General features: G+C 50.0%; 1 protein-coding gene across 1 annotated transcript; it reads left to right on the forward strand.

The window, feature by feature from the left end:
• Positions 1-840: 840 nt before the first annotated feature.
• AFMID (arylformamidase) lies at positions 841-15030 on the forward strand. Its single transcript, XM_077458656.1, has 11 exons — positions 841-995; positions 2123-2213; positions 4166-4285; positions 4660-4708; positions 6923-7008; positions 7105-7177; positions 8016-8113; positions 9066-9144; positions 9789-9930; positions 10149-10253; positions 14544-15030. Exons 1-11 carry the CDS (start codon positions 960-962, stop codon positions 14571-14573), a joined length of 909 nt encoding a protein of 302 aa, XP_077314782.1. The 5' UTR covers positions 841-959; the 3' UTR covers positions 14574-15030.
• The last annotated feature ends 258 nt before the right edge of the window (positions 15031-15288 follow it).

Below are 15288 nucleotides of genomic sequence, written 5' to 3' on the forward strand. Positions count from 1 at the left end.
CCGGTGTGGAAGCACTGAAAAGCGCACCGGTGTGGAAGCACTGAAAAGCGCCCCGGTGTGGAAGCACTGAAAAGCCCCCGGTGTGGAAGCACTGAAAAGCCCCCGGTGTGGAAGCACTGAAAAGCGCCCTGGTGTGGAAGCACTGAAAAGCGCCCCGGTGTGGAAGCACTGAAAAGCGCACCGGTGTGGAAGCACTGAAAAGCGCCCCGGTGTGGAAGCACTGAAAAGCGCCCTGGTGTGGAAGCACTGAAAAGCGCCCCGGTGTGGAAGCACTGAAAAGCGCCCCGGTGTGGAAGCACTGAAAAGCGCCCCGGTGTGGAAGCACTGAAAAGCCCCCGGTGTGGAAGCACTGAAAAGCGCCCTGGTGTGGAAGCACTGAAAAGCGCCCCGGTGTGGAAGCACTGAAAAGCGCCCCGGTGTGGAAGCACTGAAAAGCGCCCCGGTGTGGAAGCACTGAAAAGCCCCCGGTGTGGAAGCACTGAAAAGCGCCCCGGTGTGGAAGCACTGAAAAGCGCCCCGGTGTGGAAGCACTGAAAAGCGCCCCGGTGTGGAAGCACGCCGACTCTCACACTGGGGTGGCTGGAGAGGCGATTTTCAGGCGCTATTATTAGAAAAGCCCCCACAGTGTGAAAAAAATATAATACAAGCGGAATCCTCTGATATAGAAATGATTCTGGGACATGCGAGGGGCAGGAGTCCATCCGGCAGTAGGGGGCGCTGTAGATGGGAGCAGAGGATTGGTTGCTGGCACATTGTCCACACACGGGTCTATATTCTCCCAAACATACAGAAATCGGATTTTTAGTGGGACCTCAGACTTTGGTTAATCATTCTCCATGGCCGGGGGGTTGTCGGTGGTGGAGGGTGTCGTGCTCTGTACATAGGCGGGGTCGCTGACTGTACGGGAGGGGGCGGCGGCCCTGTGATGAGGGGGGTCAGAGTCCTCCTGAGAAGATAGCATGGAGGGGCAAAGCTGGAGGAAGCTGGAGAGACAGGTGAGCAGGCGACACCCAACCATCCGACACACCTGGATCAATCGGTGACACCAACGACTACAGCCTCCGCTCACACGATTGGAGGTGACAACAGACAACGTCACCATAAATGGAGGACTGGACCCAATGGGCCCCCAGTGCCCGGAGGGAGGGCGGTCTGTGACATACCTGGTCCAATCCCAAATCAATAATTTCTTTGAAAATCCTAAGAATTTTTTGTTTAGAATTTTGCACCCCCATCAGCCCTGCACTTACCCCCTATGCAGGTCACGGCTACAGCTTGCCCCCCAGTCTCCTCCATGTCCTGGCCGTCGCTTCTCCTCCCGGCCAATCGGGTCTTTGGACACCAGCCAATGAAGTCTTAGGACTTCCGGCCAATGGGGTCTCAGGACCCATTTCCTGATTGGCCATGAGGAGAAACGGGAAGATATTAGCGAATATTAATTTGCTATCGTGACATAACTGGGTGGGCTCGCTGCTCCCCCCCCCCCCGCAAATCCCTCCCTCCCACCACAAATCCTCTACTTCTAAAATGTCCCTTACTAGTGCATATCTCCCTCCCCCACTTCAAATCCCTCCCTCCCACCACAAATGTTCTTTCCCCCGCTCCCCAATTTCCCCCTTCCAACACAAATCCCCCCCCCAACCTCCTTGTGGCGCCTTCCACCTCACATGATGCCACAGTGCCAAGGGCAGCCGCTCCTCCTGCCCACCCTTCGTCCCGGCCCTGGGAGCTAGGGAAGTAGACAATCAAACAGATCTCTGATCAGCTACCTTGGAGGGCAGAGGAGGGATCAGGGGGTCTTATAAACCCCCCATCTCTCCATTGAGAGAACCTGTCACTGCCCAGATTATCACAAGGGATGTTGTTTGGGCGAGAAAGGAGAAGCAGAGCAGTGATGAGCTCATCCTTCTGTCAATCTGCTCTCTCCTCCTATCAGCATGAATTGATTGGCTCCTTGTGCTGCTTCTTTCTTTCACACTCCATCCCTGCTGTAGAGGGACTACAAGAGGCTTAGAATTTACATTTATTGATGTTTTAATAAATACAATGTTGCATTAATTTGTGTCTTTTTTTCTATCTGTCCGGAGTTCCGCTTTAACCTCACCGTTCTTTGTGTTTTCAGGAGCTGGACCACCAGTATTCCCCCAGTCACTGGTCCCATCGCATGGACAAGGATGCAGTGATAGATGCGCACGTCCGAGAGACCGCAGAAGGTGAGGGGTACCCTGATCCCCCCCCCTGTATCCCCACCCCACCCCCCACATACATTGTTTCAGGTTTAGATATTGTGATGAAGAGTTACATTTTCTCTTATTTCTGTCTGTGACCCCACTGAAAAGATGTTCCCTCCCTTCCTGTTCTAGTGACACCTGTCATGGGGACAGGAAGGAATGATAAGCAAAAAAAAAATGGTCAGGAGTTCCGACCCCTCCCCAGGTTCCCAATGGCTTCCTGTCCTCACAGGAAATAAAGAAAAATCTCCCTAAAGGGGACACGGGCAGGGATAGAAATCTGATGATCTAACCCCTCCCCCCTCCTTTATCCAAAACCAGATAAAGAGTTTCTATTGGATGCTTCGCACTCTTTTAGGCTCACAGTAAATCAGATAACATCTCCGCCATTACACACAATGCAGCTCCACCCAGCGGAGGCTCCGCCTTCCGACACTCCCGTCCTCCCAGTGAGAACTGATAATTCCCCATACTGGTAGAACTGGTCATTTCCAACCTTTATCCGGGTGTACATTACCTCCGGGGGAGGGGCACAGCAAGTGAAGACCAAGCGGTGCACAGCGTCCTCATGCGTTGCATTCAAGCCGTTCATTTCAAATGACTGGACTGGCAAAGCACCAAAATGTTGGAATAAAGGACATATTAGCAATGCAACGCACCACAACGCATGGTGTGCACAACGCATGGTGTGCAGTGTGCGCTGGAGCTGCACTGCCATTCAAAATGAATGTTATCGCATCATACTGACACCCGTGTTACTGACCCGAGGAAGCCGCCACCCCTTCATTTAGGGGGTCGTGGAGTAATGAATGAGGTTTTTTGAATGGGGTCCCAAGACACCGAGATAACACAGCTCCATGTTACACATACACCGAACATACATCACACATACATCCCACATACACCGCACATACATCTCACATACACTACACATACAGAGAACATACACTGCACATACAACGCACATACACATCACATACATCTCACCTACAACACACAAACACCTCACATACACCTCACATACATCTCACCTACAACACACAAACACCTCACATACACCTCACATACACCACACATACATCCCACATACATCTCACATGCATCTCACATACAGAGCACATACACCCCACATACACCTTACATACATATCACATACAGAGCACATACACCCCACATACATCTCACATACACCAAACATACATCACACATACATCCCACATACACTACACATACACTACACATACACCACACATACACCCCACATACATCTCACATACACCCCACATACATCTCACATACATCTCACATACACCTCACATACATCTCACATACACCTCACATACACCACACATACACCACACATACAGAGCACATACATCTCACATACACCCCACATACATCTCACATACACCCCACATACATCTCACATACACCACACATACACCTCACATACACCACACATACATCTCACATACACCCCACATACATCCCACATACATCCCACATACATCCCACATACATCTCACATACATCCCACATACATCCCACATACACCCCACATACATCTCACATACACCACACATACACCTCACATACACCTCCCATATATCTCACATACACCTCGCATACACCTCACATACACCTCCCATACATCTCACATACACCACACATACACCTCACATACACCTCCCATACATCTCACATACACATCGCATACACCTCCCATACATCTCGCATACATCACACATACACCTCGCATACACCTCACATACATCTCACATACATCTCACATACATCACACATACACCTCCCATACACCTCACATACATCGCTCTTTCATCCAACCCGCCAGAGAAGTGTTTCTGGTTGTCACCTGTCAGGATATCTTGCTGTCTCTCCTCCTATCCCTGCTGATTGTACAATGTGTCCGGCAGGTACACGGATGGCCCGGGGGGTCACGCACCCTGTGCTGAATATCCAATATGGAGACAGAGAGAGTGAGAAGATGGACGTGTACTTCCCCGACCAAACATGTCCGACTTCCCGAGAGAAAGGTGACATATAAACCCCAGAATGTCAGACATGTCGGTATAGTACCAATCCTTACACGTGACGACTGCATTCCTTTTACTTTTTCCTTTGTTTTCACCTGGTGATCCTGCCAGTAACACACTTCCTGCCCCAGGGTGACAACGCTCACTATACTGTATCTATGGAGTCGTGTTGTCACCGCAGGCCGCTCTCCTGATTTGGACTACAAACTCCTCCCCCTCTCCTCCCTCCATTACAGAGAATGGGAGTGTTTAGAGTGCGGCATTTCTGGCAGGATCAACAGGTATTCTCTGTACTACTAACTGTGGTCTCCTGTAACCTTCAATGGGGGTCTCATTATCAGCCCTTCCAGTGACCCGGAGTTTCTCCCTTCCAGGTTTACCTTTGCTGGTTTATATTCATGGAGGATACTGGCAGTTCCTCAGGTAAGTGACGCTTGTGGCAGCCAATCAGCTGCTCCGGTTCTCTTCAATGCCTTACCTTCAGACTAGCACATTTGTACCGGCTCCTCTCTTGGCCTGAAATGGCTTCCTCCGATTTGGGTAGGGGGAGGAGACGAGGGACAGTGCTCAGAGGTGGGTAGGGGGAGGAGACAAGGGACAATGCTCAGAGGTGGGTAGAGGGAGGAGACAAGGGACAGTGTTCAGAGGTGGGTAGGGGGAGGAGACAAGGGACAGTGCTCAGAGGTGGGTAGGGGGAGGAGACAAGGGACAGTGCTCAGAGGTGGGTAGGGGGAGGAGACAAGGGGCAATGCTCAGAGGTGGGTAGAGGGAGGAGACGGGGACAGTGCTCAGAGGTGGGTAGAGGGAGGAGACAAGGGGCAATGCTCAGAGGTGGGTAGAGGGAGGAGACGGGGACAGTGCTCAGAGGTGGGTAGAGGGAGGAGACAAGGGACAGTGCTCAGAGGTGGGTAGGGGGAGGAGACAAGGGACAGTGCTCAGAGGTGGGTAGGGGGAGGAGACAAGGGACAGTGCTCAGAGGTGGGTAGGGGGAGGAGACAAGGGACAGTGCTCAGAGGTGGGTAGGGGGAGGAGACAAGGGACAGTGCTCAGAGGTGGGTAGGGGGAGGAGACAAGGGACTGTGCTCAGAGGTGGGTAGAGGGAGGAGACAAGGGACGGTGCTCAGAGGTGGGTAGGGGGAGGAGACAAGGGACGGTGCTCAGAGGTGGGTAGGGGGAGGAGACAAGGGACGTTGCTCAGAGGTGGGTAGGGGGAGGAGACAAGGGACAGTGCTCAGAGGGGGGTAGAGGGAGGAGACAAGGGACAGTGCTCAGAGGTGGGTAGGGGGAGGAGACAAGGGACAGTGCTCAGAGGTGGGTAGGGGGAGGAGACAAGGGACAGTGCTCAGAGGTGGGTAGGGGGAGGAGACAAGGGACAGTGCTCAGAGGTGGGTAGGGGAGGAGACAAGGGACAGTGCTCAGAGGTGGGTAGGGGGAGGAGACAAGGGACTGTGCTCAGAGGTGGGTAGAGGGAGGAGACAAGGGACGGTGCTCAGAGGTGGGTAGGGGGAGGAGACAAGGGACGGTGCTCAGAGGTGGGTAGGGGGAGGAGACAAGGGACGTTGCTCAGAGGTGGGTAGGGGGAGGAGACAAGGGACAGTGCTCAGAGGTGGGTAGGGGGAGGAGACAAGGGACAGTGCTCAGAGGTGGGTAGGGGGGGAGACAAGGGACAGTGCTCAGAGGTGGGTAGGGGGGGAGACAAGGGACAGTGCTCAGAGGTGGGTAGGGGGAGGAGACAAGGGACAGTGCTCAGAGGTGGGTAGGGGGAGGAGACAAGGGACAGTGCTCAGAGGTGGGTAGAGGGAGGAGACAAGGGACAGTGCTCAGAGGTGGGTAGAGGGAGGAGACAAGGGACAGTGCTCAGAGGTGGGTAGGGGGAGGAGACAAGGGACGGTGCTCAGAGGTGGGTAGGGGGAGGAGACAAGGGACAGTGCTCAGAGGTGGGTAGGGGGAGGAGACAATGGACAGTGCTCAGAGGTGGGTAGGGGGAGGAGACAATGGACAGTGCTCAGAGGTGGGTAGGGGGAGGAGACAAGGGACAGTGCTCAGAGGTGGGTAGGGGGAGGAGACAAGGGACAGTGCTCAGAGGTGGGTAGGGGGAGGAGACAAGGGACGGTGCTCAGAGGTGGGTAGGGGGAGGAGACAAGGGACGGTGCTCAGAGGTGGGTAGGGGGAGGAGACAATGGACGGTGCTCAGAGGTGGGTAGGGGGAGGAGACAATGGACAGTGCTCAGAGGTGGGTAGGGGGAGGAGACAATGGACAGTGCTCAGAGGTGGGTAGGGGGAGGAGACAAGGGACAGTGCTCAGAGGTGGGTAGGGGGAGGAGACAAGGTACAGTGCTCAGAGGTGGGTAGAGGGAGGAGACAAGGGGGGAGGAGACAAGGGACAGTGCTCAGAGGTGGGTAGAGGGAGGAGACAAGGGGGGAGGAGACAAGGGACAGTGCTCAGAGGTGGCTAGGGGGGAAACAAGGGGTGATATCTGCACTTATTCTCTGAGGAAAAAAAAAAAGGAAATATATAGTGTGTGTATATATATATATAATATTGGCAGAAAGAATTTTAATATGTATGTACAGATCTCACCGATATCAGACAAAAAAGGACGTGAAGATTCTCTGATTTTTCTCATCTGTGTTCAGTAAGGAAGAATCAGGATTCCTGGCGCCCCCTCTGGTGTCTTGCGGTATTGCAGTGATGGCGATGGATTACGATATCGCTCCTCAAGGTGAGTGTGGAAATAAAAGCGATCGTCTCCTGGGGGGAGGGGTGGGGGGGCTGAGCGCGGCGTTCACGATCTTCTGAATTATTCCGATCCTCTCAGGTGACATGGACCTCATGGTGTCGCAGGTCAGACGCAGCATTGTCGCCGTCCTCGCACGCTTCCCGCAGATCACGTACGTTTTTGGTAAATTCTTTATCATTTTTCTATAAGGAAGGAAGATCTCACAGGACGAATGTAACCGAGAATAGGAGACGGTACAGAGGAGGGAGATACATTGTATCCAATGACAGGATGATCGATCTCGTAGGAGATTACAGATTGGATCAGATTTTCTCCTCCTGTGAGCCGCCATCTTTATATTCATCTTTCACAGTCAGTTTTTTCAATGGAAAAAAACTGTCCGATCCGGATGGTCTATTTATGGCACATTGGGGTTTATTTACTAAAGCTGGAGAGTGCAAAATCAGGATCACTTCTGCATAGAAGCCAATCGGCTTCTAACTTCAGCTTGTTCAATTAAGCTTTAGTGATGAAACCTGGAATCTGATTGGTTTCTATGCCTAAGTGAGCCTGATTTTGCACTCTCCAGCTTTAATAAATAAACCCCCCATTGGCTGTGTGAATGTTTCAGGTATTCATAAAAAATTTCCGATAATTTGCCTAATATGTTTATTTCCTATGATCATCAGCTCCATTTAGTGGCCATAATGTGGTATTTTCCCAAAATACCTCAGTCAGGAAAACACCTTATTATGACCACTAGATGGCCTCAGTAGTGTACAATGCAGACAAGGGGCCCCAATAGTGGGAAATGCAGACAAGGGGCCCCAATAGTGGGCAATGCAGACAAGGCACCCCAATAGTGGGCAATGTAGACAAGGGGCCCCAATAGTGAGCAATGCAGACAAGGGGCCCCAGAAGTGTGAAATGCAGACAGGGGGCCCCAGAAGTGTAAAATGCGTAATGCAAGTACAAAAAAATGCAAACTGATTGCGGAATATTCCCTCCAGGGGCGTCTTCCTATGCGGACACTCTGCTGGGGCCCACCTGGCCGCCATGACGCTGAGCACAGACTGGTCACATTACGGGATGACTCCGGACATTAGAGGTGAGTGCCAGACATGAAATATATACTCTATGCATATCCTGTAGAACCCTTACTGTGTCTCTTATAGGGCCCCTGCCACACAACATGCAGTGCCATGTGGGGATATGTGGTGCCATGCGGTGCCTGCGGGGACATGTGGTGCCATGCAGGGACATACGATGCCATGCGGGGACATGTGGTGCCATGCGGTGCCATGTGGGGACATGCAGGGACATGCGATGCCATGTGGGGACATGTGATACCATGCGGTGCCATGTGGGGACATGTGGTGCCGTGCGGTGCCATGTGGGGACATGCAGGGACATGCAATGCCATGCGGGGACATGTGATACCATGCGGTGCCATGTGGGGACATGTGGTGCCATGCCGGGTCATGTGGTGCCATGTGGGGACATGCAATGCCATGTGGGGACATGTGGTGCCATGTGGGGACATGCAGGGACATGCGATGCCATGCGGGGACATGTGGGGACATGTGGTGCCATGTGGGGACATGCCGGGTCATGTGGGGACATGTGGGGACATGTGGTGCCATGCAGTGCCATGTGGGGACATGCAGGGACATGCAATGCCATGCGGGGACATGTGGTGCCATGCTGGGCCATGTGGGGACATGCGGTGCCATGTTGGGACATGCAATGCCATGCGGGGACATGTGAGGACATGTGGTGCCATGCCGGGCCATGTAGGGACATGTGGTGCCATGTGGGGACATGCAGGGACATGCCATGCGGGGACATGCGGTGCCATGTGAGAACATGCGGTGTCGTACATTGCGCTGCATAGAAATACACCCGAACGCATCGCTATGGTGTGAACGGGGAACATAGGAAACAATTGTGCCAATGCATTGAGCCTGTGTTGATCAATACAGAGGTGGGCTGATCAACCCCCATACAGCTCTCATTGGTTGTTTCAATTTTCTGACTCCTCCCACTATCTGTCCTCCTAGGGGCCCTTCTGGTCAGTGGAGTGTATGACCTGCTGCCCATCACCCACACCTACGTCAATGATGCCATCAAGATGTCCCAGTAAGTCTCTTTCTTCTTTCCTGATGCTGAGCGCCGTGTGTAGAATGCAGTTCACCGTGACAGCCAATCAGGATGTATCTTTCGGCTGTAATGACTGCTCCAAACTGATGCTAGCTGAAATCTGATTGGCTTCTAAGAGCTAATGCATTTTACACATCATCGCTTCTGAAATGCAGAAATGTAACACAAAGAACGAGCAGAATGGTGGCTGACATTCAGGATCAGCCAATCAGAGAGCAGCTTTTATTTCCTTGGTGCAGAGTCCGTATTCCCAACAATAGAGATCAGAAGAGAACGAGACGAATATAATGAAAGGTGATTCGCTGTTGTTTTCCCTCCATAGCTCTGACTGATGATTGGTAGATACATCTAATTGTATGAAATAAATCTTCATAGAACCGCTGCCTCCTTCTACAAAGTTACAATGTACAGTCTGATCACTGGGGGAGGGGAGACTAAAAAAATGCTTTCCTCCTCCTTCTACAAAGTTACAATGTACCGTCTGATCACTGGGGGAGGGGAGACTGAGGAATTGCTTCCTCCTGCCTGCAGCAGACTGATGACATCATCTCAGCCTAGGCACGGTATTTTTGCAGACTTGATGAATAGTAAGGATGGACGGTGACACTTCTCTCCTCCCACAGGGAGGTGGCGCTAAGGAACAGCCCCGTACAGCTTACAGCACTGCTGAAAAACAACGCCGCCGGCTGTCACTGTCACATGGTCATTGCGGTGGCTGAGCACGATTCTCCGGAATTCCACAGACAATCCCGGGAATATTTCCAGGTACCTCTTTGTATGAATCTCATCCACCGGGATATATCCGGGAAATGTGCAGTAAAATCCATCCCCACCATCAGGTGCGCACATTTCCTGTTACTGGAGAGCTGTGCACAAAGATTGTCATTGGTGATATGTCTGAAAATGTTCTCTGCCTGGCTGCTCCTATTTATAAATCTGATTGTCAGAATTTGGATGACATTTTATATCTTTTCCCTTTGCAGAGTGTGGAGGATTCGGATCTCGCCGTCTCCTATCAGCGGGTGGAGGACACCGATCACTTTGATGTCATAGAACGCTTATCTCAGGAGGGATATGTTCTCACTCAGGTGAGATCTCCACCCACCCCATGTGTCTACATAGTACACCCTCCATGTGTCTAAATAGTGCACCCTCCGTGTGTCTACATAGTACACCCTCCACGTGTCTACATAGTACACCCTCCATGTGTCTACAGAGTACACCCTCCATGTGTCTACAGAGTACACCCTCCATGTGTCTACATAGTACACCCTCCATGTGTCTACATAGTACACCCTCCATGTGTCTACAGAGTACACCCTCCATGTGTCTACATAGTACACCCTCCATGTGTCTACAGAGTACACCCTCCATGTGTCTACATAGTACACCCTCCATGTGTCTACAGAGTACACCCTCCATGTGTCTACATAGTACACCCTCCATGTGTCTACAGAGTACACCCTCCATGTGTCTACATAGTACACCCTCCATGTGTCTACATAATACACCCTCCATGTGTCTACATAGTATACCCTCCATGTGTCTTCATAGTGCACCCTCCATGTGTCTACATATCACACCCTCCATGTGTCTACATAGTACACCCTCCATGTGTCTACATAGTATACCTTCCATATGTCTACATATTACACCCTCCATGTGTCTACATAGTACACCCTTCATGTGTCTACATAGTACACCCTCCATGTGTCTACATAGTACACCCTCCATGTGTCTACATAGTATACCCTCCATGTGTCTGCATAGTGCACCCTCCATATGTCTACATATCACACCCTCCACATGTCTACATAGTACACCCTCCATGTGTCTACATAGTACACCCTCCATGTGTCTACATAGTACACCCTACATGTGTCTACATAGTACACCCTCCATGTGTCTACATAGTACAACCTCCATAGGTCTACATAGTACAACCTCCATAGGTCTACATAGTACACCCTCCATATGTCTACATAGTACACCCTCCATGTGTCTACATAGTACACCCTCCATGTGTCTACATAGTACACCCTCCATGTGTCTACATAGTACACCCTCCATGTGTCTACATAGTGCAACCTCCATAGGTCTACATAGTACAACCTCCATATGTCTACATAGTACACCCTCCATGTGTCTACATAGTACACCCTCCATATGTCTACATAGTACACCCTCCATGTGTCTACATAGTACACCCTCCATATGTCTACATAGTACACCCTCCATATGTCTACATAGTACACCCTCCATGTGTCTACATAGTACACCCTCCATGTGTCTACATAGTACACCCTCCATGTGTCTACATAGTACACCCTCCATGTGTCTACACTGTACACCCTCCAAGTATCTACATATCACACCCTCCACGTGTCTACATAGTACACCCTCCATGTGTCTGCACAGTACACCCTCTATGCTGAGCTACTTCTTCACCAGCAATGTCAGTGAGCTCCTGGAAAGCAGATGCGCACAGTTGTTTGCAGTAAATATCTTTTATTTAAATTGTAGATAAAAATTGCAATCTATAAAACAAACAATAATAAGTGTATAAAATACCAGAGTATAACAATATAAGTACAAATACACATCACATTCGTTCTTTACCGATTCATTTTCTTACCCTAGATGCACGTGGCTATCCACATATAGACTGTATTATAGATTCTGATATGCACTTCTCCTGATGAAGTGGCTTGGACCACGAAACGCGTAGAGCTCATCAGTGGCCCTTGTCTCCTCCCTCTCTGTATAGAATTTATGTATAGTGCTGTACATGGTCCATTTATGGACAGAGCAGTTGACTTACAATTCTAATAAGCTTGTAGAGGGTCAGATATTTGTTATGCCAATGATTCGAAATCTTGTGCCCTTTGTTTAATGTGTTTTATGTATGATCTTTTTATATTCTGTAACAATAAAATGATGTATGTTGATAAGCGGTTGTCATTATGTGATACTTGGTTGGTGCCTTCAAAGCCCAAGTGCTTTAGTTTTTTGTGATTGTCTCCATAAAAAGTACCCGTTACCAGGGCAGGACTTAGGGTGGCAGGGGCCCCTGGGCTTGATCCACTTTTGGGCCCTACCTTGTATACATTACCACATTTATCGGCGTATAACACGCGCCGGCGTATAACACGCACCCCAAGTTTAGGAGGAAATTTTAAGGAAAAAATCTTTTAGGAGGGAAGATTAAGGAAAAAACTTTTAAATGCCCATCAATGCAGCCTTATCAGTGTCCATCTGCAGCCTTGTCCATCCATCTGCAACCTTGTCATTGCAGCCTTGCAGTGTGATTGCAGCCTTGTCATTGCAGTCTTGAAGTTTAAAAATGGCGCCGCTGAGATACAGAGTCCTGTGTATCTCGCCGGCTCTCGGGTCCTCTCGGTGGCCCTCGGCGGCTCTCAGGTCCTCTCGTAGTTCCGAGCGGAGCCGAGAGTAGCCGAGTGTACTTGGCTCGGCTCACAGTCATGCCCAGTCCCTGTATTATGTCCATCATAGGGTGGAACTGGGCATGACTGGGCATGATTGTGAGCGGAGCCGAGCTGAGTACACTCAGCTATGTATCTCGGCAAGGCCCGCGGGGCCCCCTATTGGGTGGGGCCCATGGGGTTGAGCCCAGTCAAGCCCAATGGTAAGTCCAGCCCTGCCTGTTACCCGCCCAATGCTATCACATAGGGCAGGGTTGTCAAACTTAATTTCATGGGCCGCATCAGCAGTATGGTTCCCCTTTAAAGGGTCAATTGTATCTGGAGTGTTCTACGTACAGACTGCAGAGTCCAGGGGTGTGCTACATACAAAGTGCAGAGATTAGGATTACATTATGTAAAGAGTGTAGGGTTCAGGAGTGTGCTACATACAGCGTGAAGAGTTCAGGGGTGTGCTACATACATCGTGCAGAGTTCAGGGGTGTGCTACATACAGAGTGCAGAGTTCAGTGGTGTGCTACATACAGCGTGCAGAGTTCAGGGGTGTGCTACATACAGCGTGCAGAGTTCAGGAGTGTGCTACATACAGCGTGGAGAGTTCAGGGGTGTGCTACATACAGCGTGCAGAGTTCAGTGGTGTGCTACATACAGCGTGCAGAGTTCAGGGGTGTGCTACATACAGCGTGCAGAGTTCAGTGGTGTGCTACATACAGCGTGGAGAGTTCAGGGGTGTGCTACATACAGCGTGCAGAGTTCAGTGGTGTGCTACATACAGCGTGCAGAGTTCAGGGGTGTGCTACATACAGCGTGCAGAGTTCAGTGGTGTGCTACATACAGCGAGCAGAGTTCAGGGGTGTGCTACATACAGCGTGCAGAGTTCAGGGGTGTGCTACATACAGCGTGCAGAGTTCAGGGGTGTGCTACGTAGAGAGTGCAGAATTCTGGGGTGTGCTATGTGGAGAGTGCAGAGTTCCGGGGTGCACTACATGGAGAGTGCAGAGTTCAGGAGTGTGCTACATACAGCGTGCAGAGTTCAGGGGTGCGCTAGGTAGAGAGTGCAGAGTTCTGGGGTGTGCTATGTGGAGAGTGCAGAGTTCCAGGGTGTGCTATGTGGAGAGTGCAGAGTTCCGGGGTGCACTACGTAGAGAGTGCAGAGTTCTGGGGTGTGCTATGTGGAGAGTGCAGAGTTCCGGGGTGCACTACGTAGAGGGTGCAGAGTTCAGGGGTGTGCTACATGCAGAGTTCAGGAATGTGCTGCGTAGAGAGTGCAAGGTTTAGAAGGTGCGCTGTATGGGGGTTTGTTAGCCCCTTGTGATAGTAATAAAGTTTAAAAAAAAAAGTACAGAAAAAAAATTATGTAATAAATGAATAAATATATATATCTCTTTACAGAAAAATCTTAACTGCACCACACATGTGAGATGTCGTTGTGAACGTCAGAGAGCAATAATTCTAGGGCTATAATTCACTGTTAACTCTAAACTGATAACCTGCAAAGGTTTTTAAATCATCACCAATGGAGAATTTTGGATCCCGGCGTTATTTGAGATTTTATGGGCGTGTGCAATCTTAAAGCTTGACGTGTTTGGTATCTATTTACTCAACGCAAGCAGATCTTTTAATATTTTCCCTAAAATGTTGGTACAATATATTGTTTGCACTACATTTACAATGAGTGTCATTTTTTTAAAAAAATAGCCGCACAAACATTGTGCAACATAAAAAAAAATGGCTACTACCACCATTTCATTCACCAGGGCCTCTGCTTTCAGGTTTTTATGTGTGCAAAAAAAGGAAAAAAATTGCCCGGTAACCAGCAGAACCCAATCTAATGACTATTATTGTGGCTCTGATGGCGGGTGGTTCTGGCAGTGCAGGTTCTGTGCTCTACAACACATGTACATACATTATTAATTATGACATTTATTTTGTTTACAGCTCCTTCTAGAAATGATCTTGAAAAAGTGACGCAGAAATCATCAGACCCATTGGAAATGAATACCGGGGGCATGTGATCGATGGGAGACGTATACTGGGAACATGTGATCGATGGGAGATTTATACTGGGAGCATGTGATCAATAGGAGACGTATACTGGGAGCATGTGATCAATAGGAGATTTATACTGGGAGCATGTGATCAATGGGAGACATATACTGGGAACATGTGATCGATGGGAGACGTATACTGGGAACATGTGATCCATGGGAGACGTATACTGGGAACATGTGATCCATGGGAGACGTATACTAGGAACATGTGATCCATGGGAGACGTATACTGGGAGCATGTGATGGATGGGAGACGTATTCGGGGAGCATATGATCAATACACTGATCTGATCTTCAGTCTGCTTATAGTCTTTTCTCCCCCCCCATTCAACATAATAATGTATATTTTAAATAAAACGTTTCCACTCTCATCACACGCCGTCCTTTATTCCCAGCGATGTCACATTTTATAAAGTGGAGCTGCGGCTGCAACAAATTCAGAAGAATGACCTCCAGTTGATAGATAATAAAACTGGAGGCCAACTGTAAGCTGATGTGCAGAGAGAGAGGAGTGCTAGGAATAGAGTGCAGAGAGAGAGAGAGGAGTGCTGGGAATAGAGTGCAGAGAGAGAGAGAGAGGAGTGCTGGGAATAGAGTGCAGGGAGAGAGGAGTGCTGGGAATAGAGTGCAGA

This window comes from Lithobates pipiens, unplaced genomic scaffold (genome assembly GCF_037356315.1).
Source record: "Lithobates pipiens isolate NorthernLeopardFrog02 unplaced genomic scaffold, aLitPip1_a1.2 Scaffold_28, whole genome shotgun sequence".
Taxonomy (NCBI): Eukaryota; Metazoa; Chordata; class Amphibia; order Anura; family Ranidae; genus Lithobates; species Lithobates pipiens.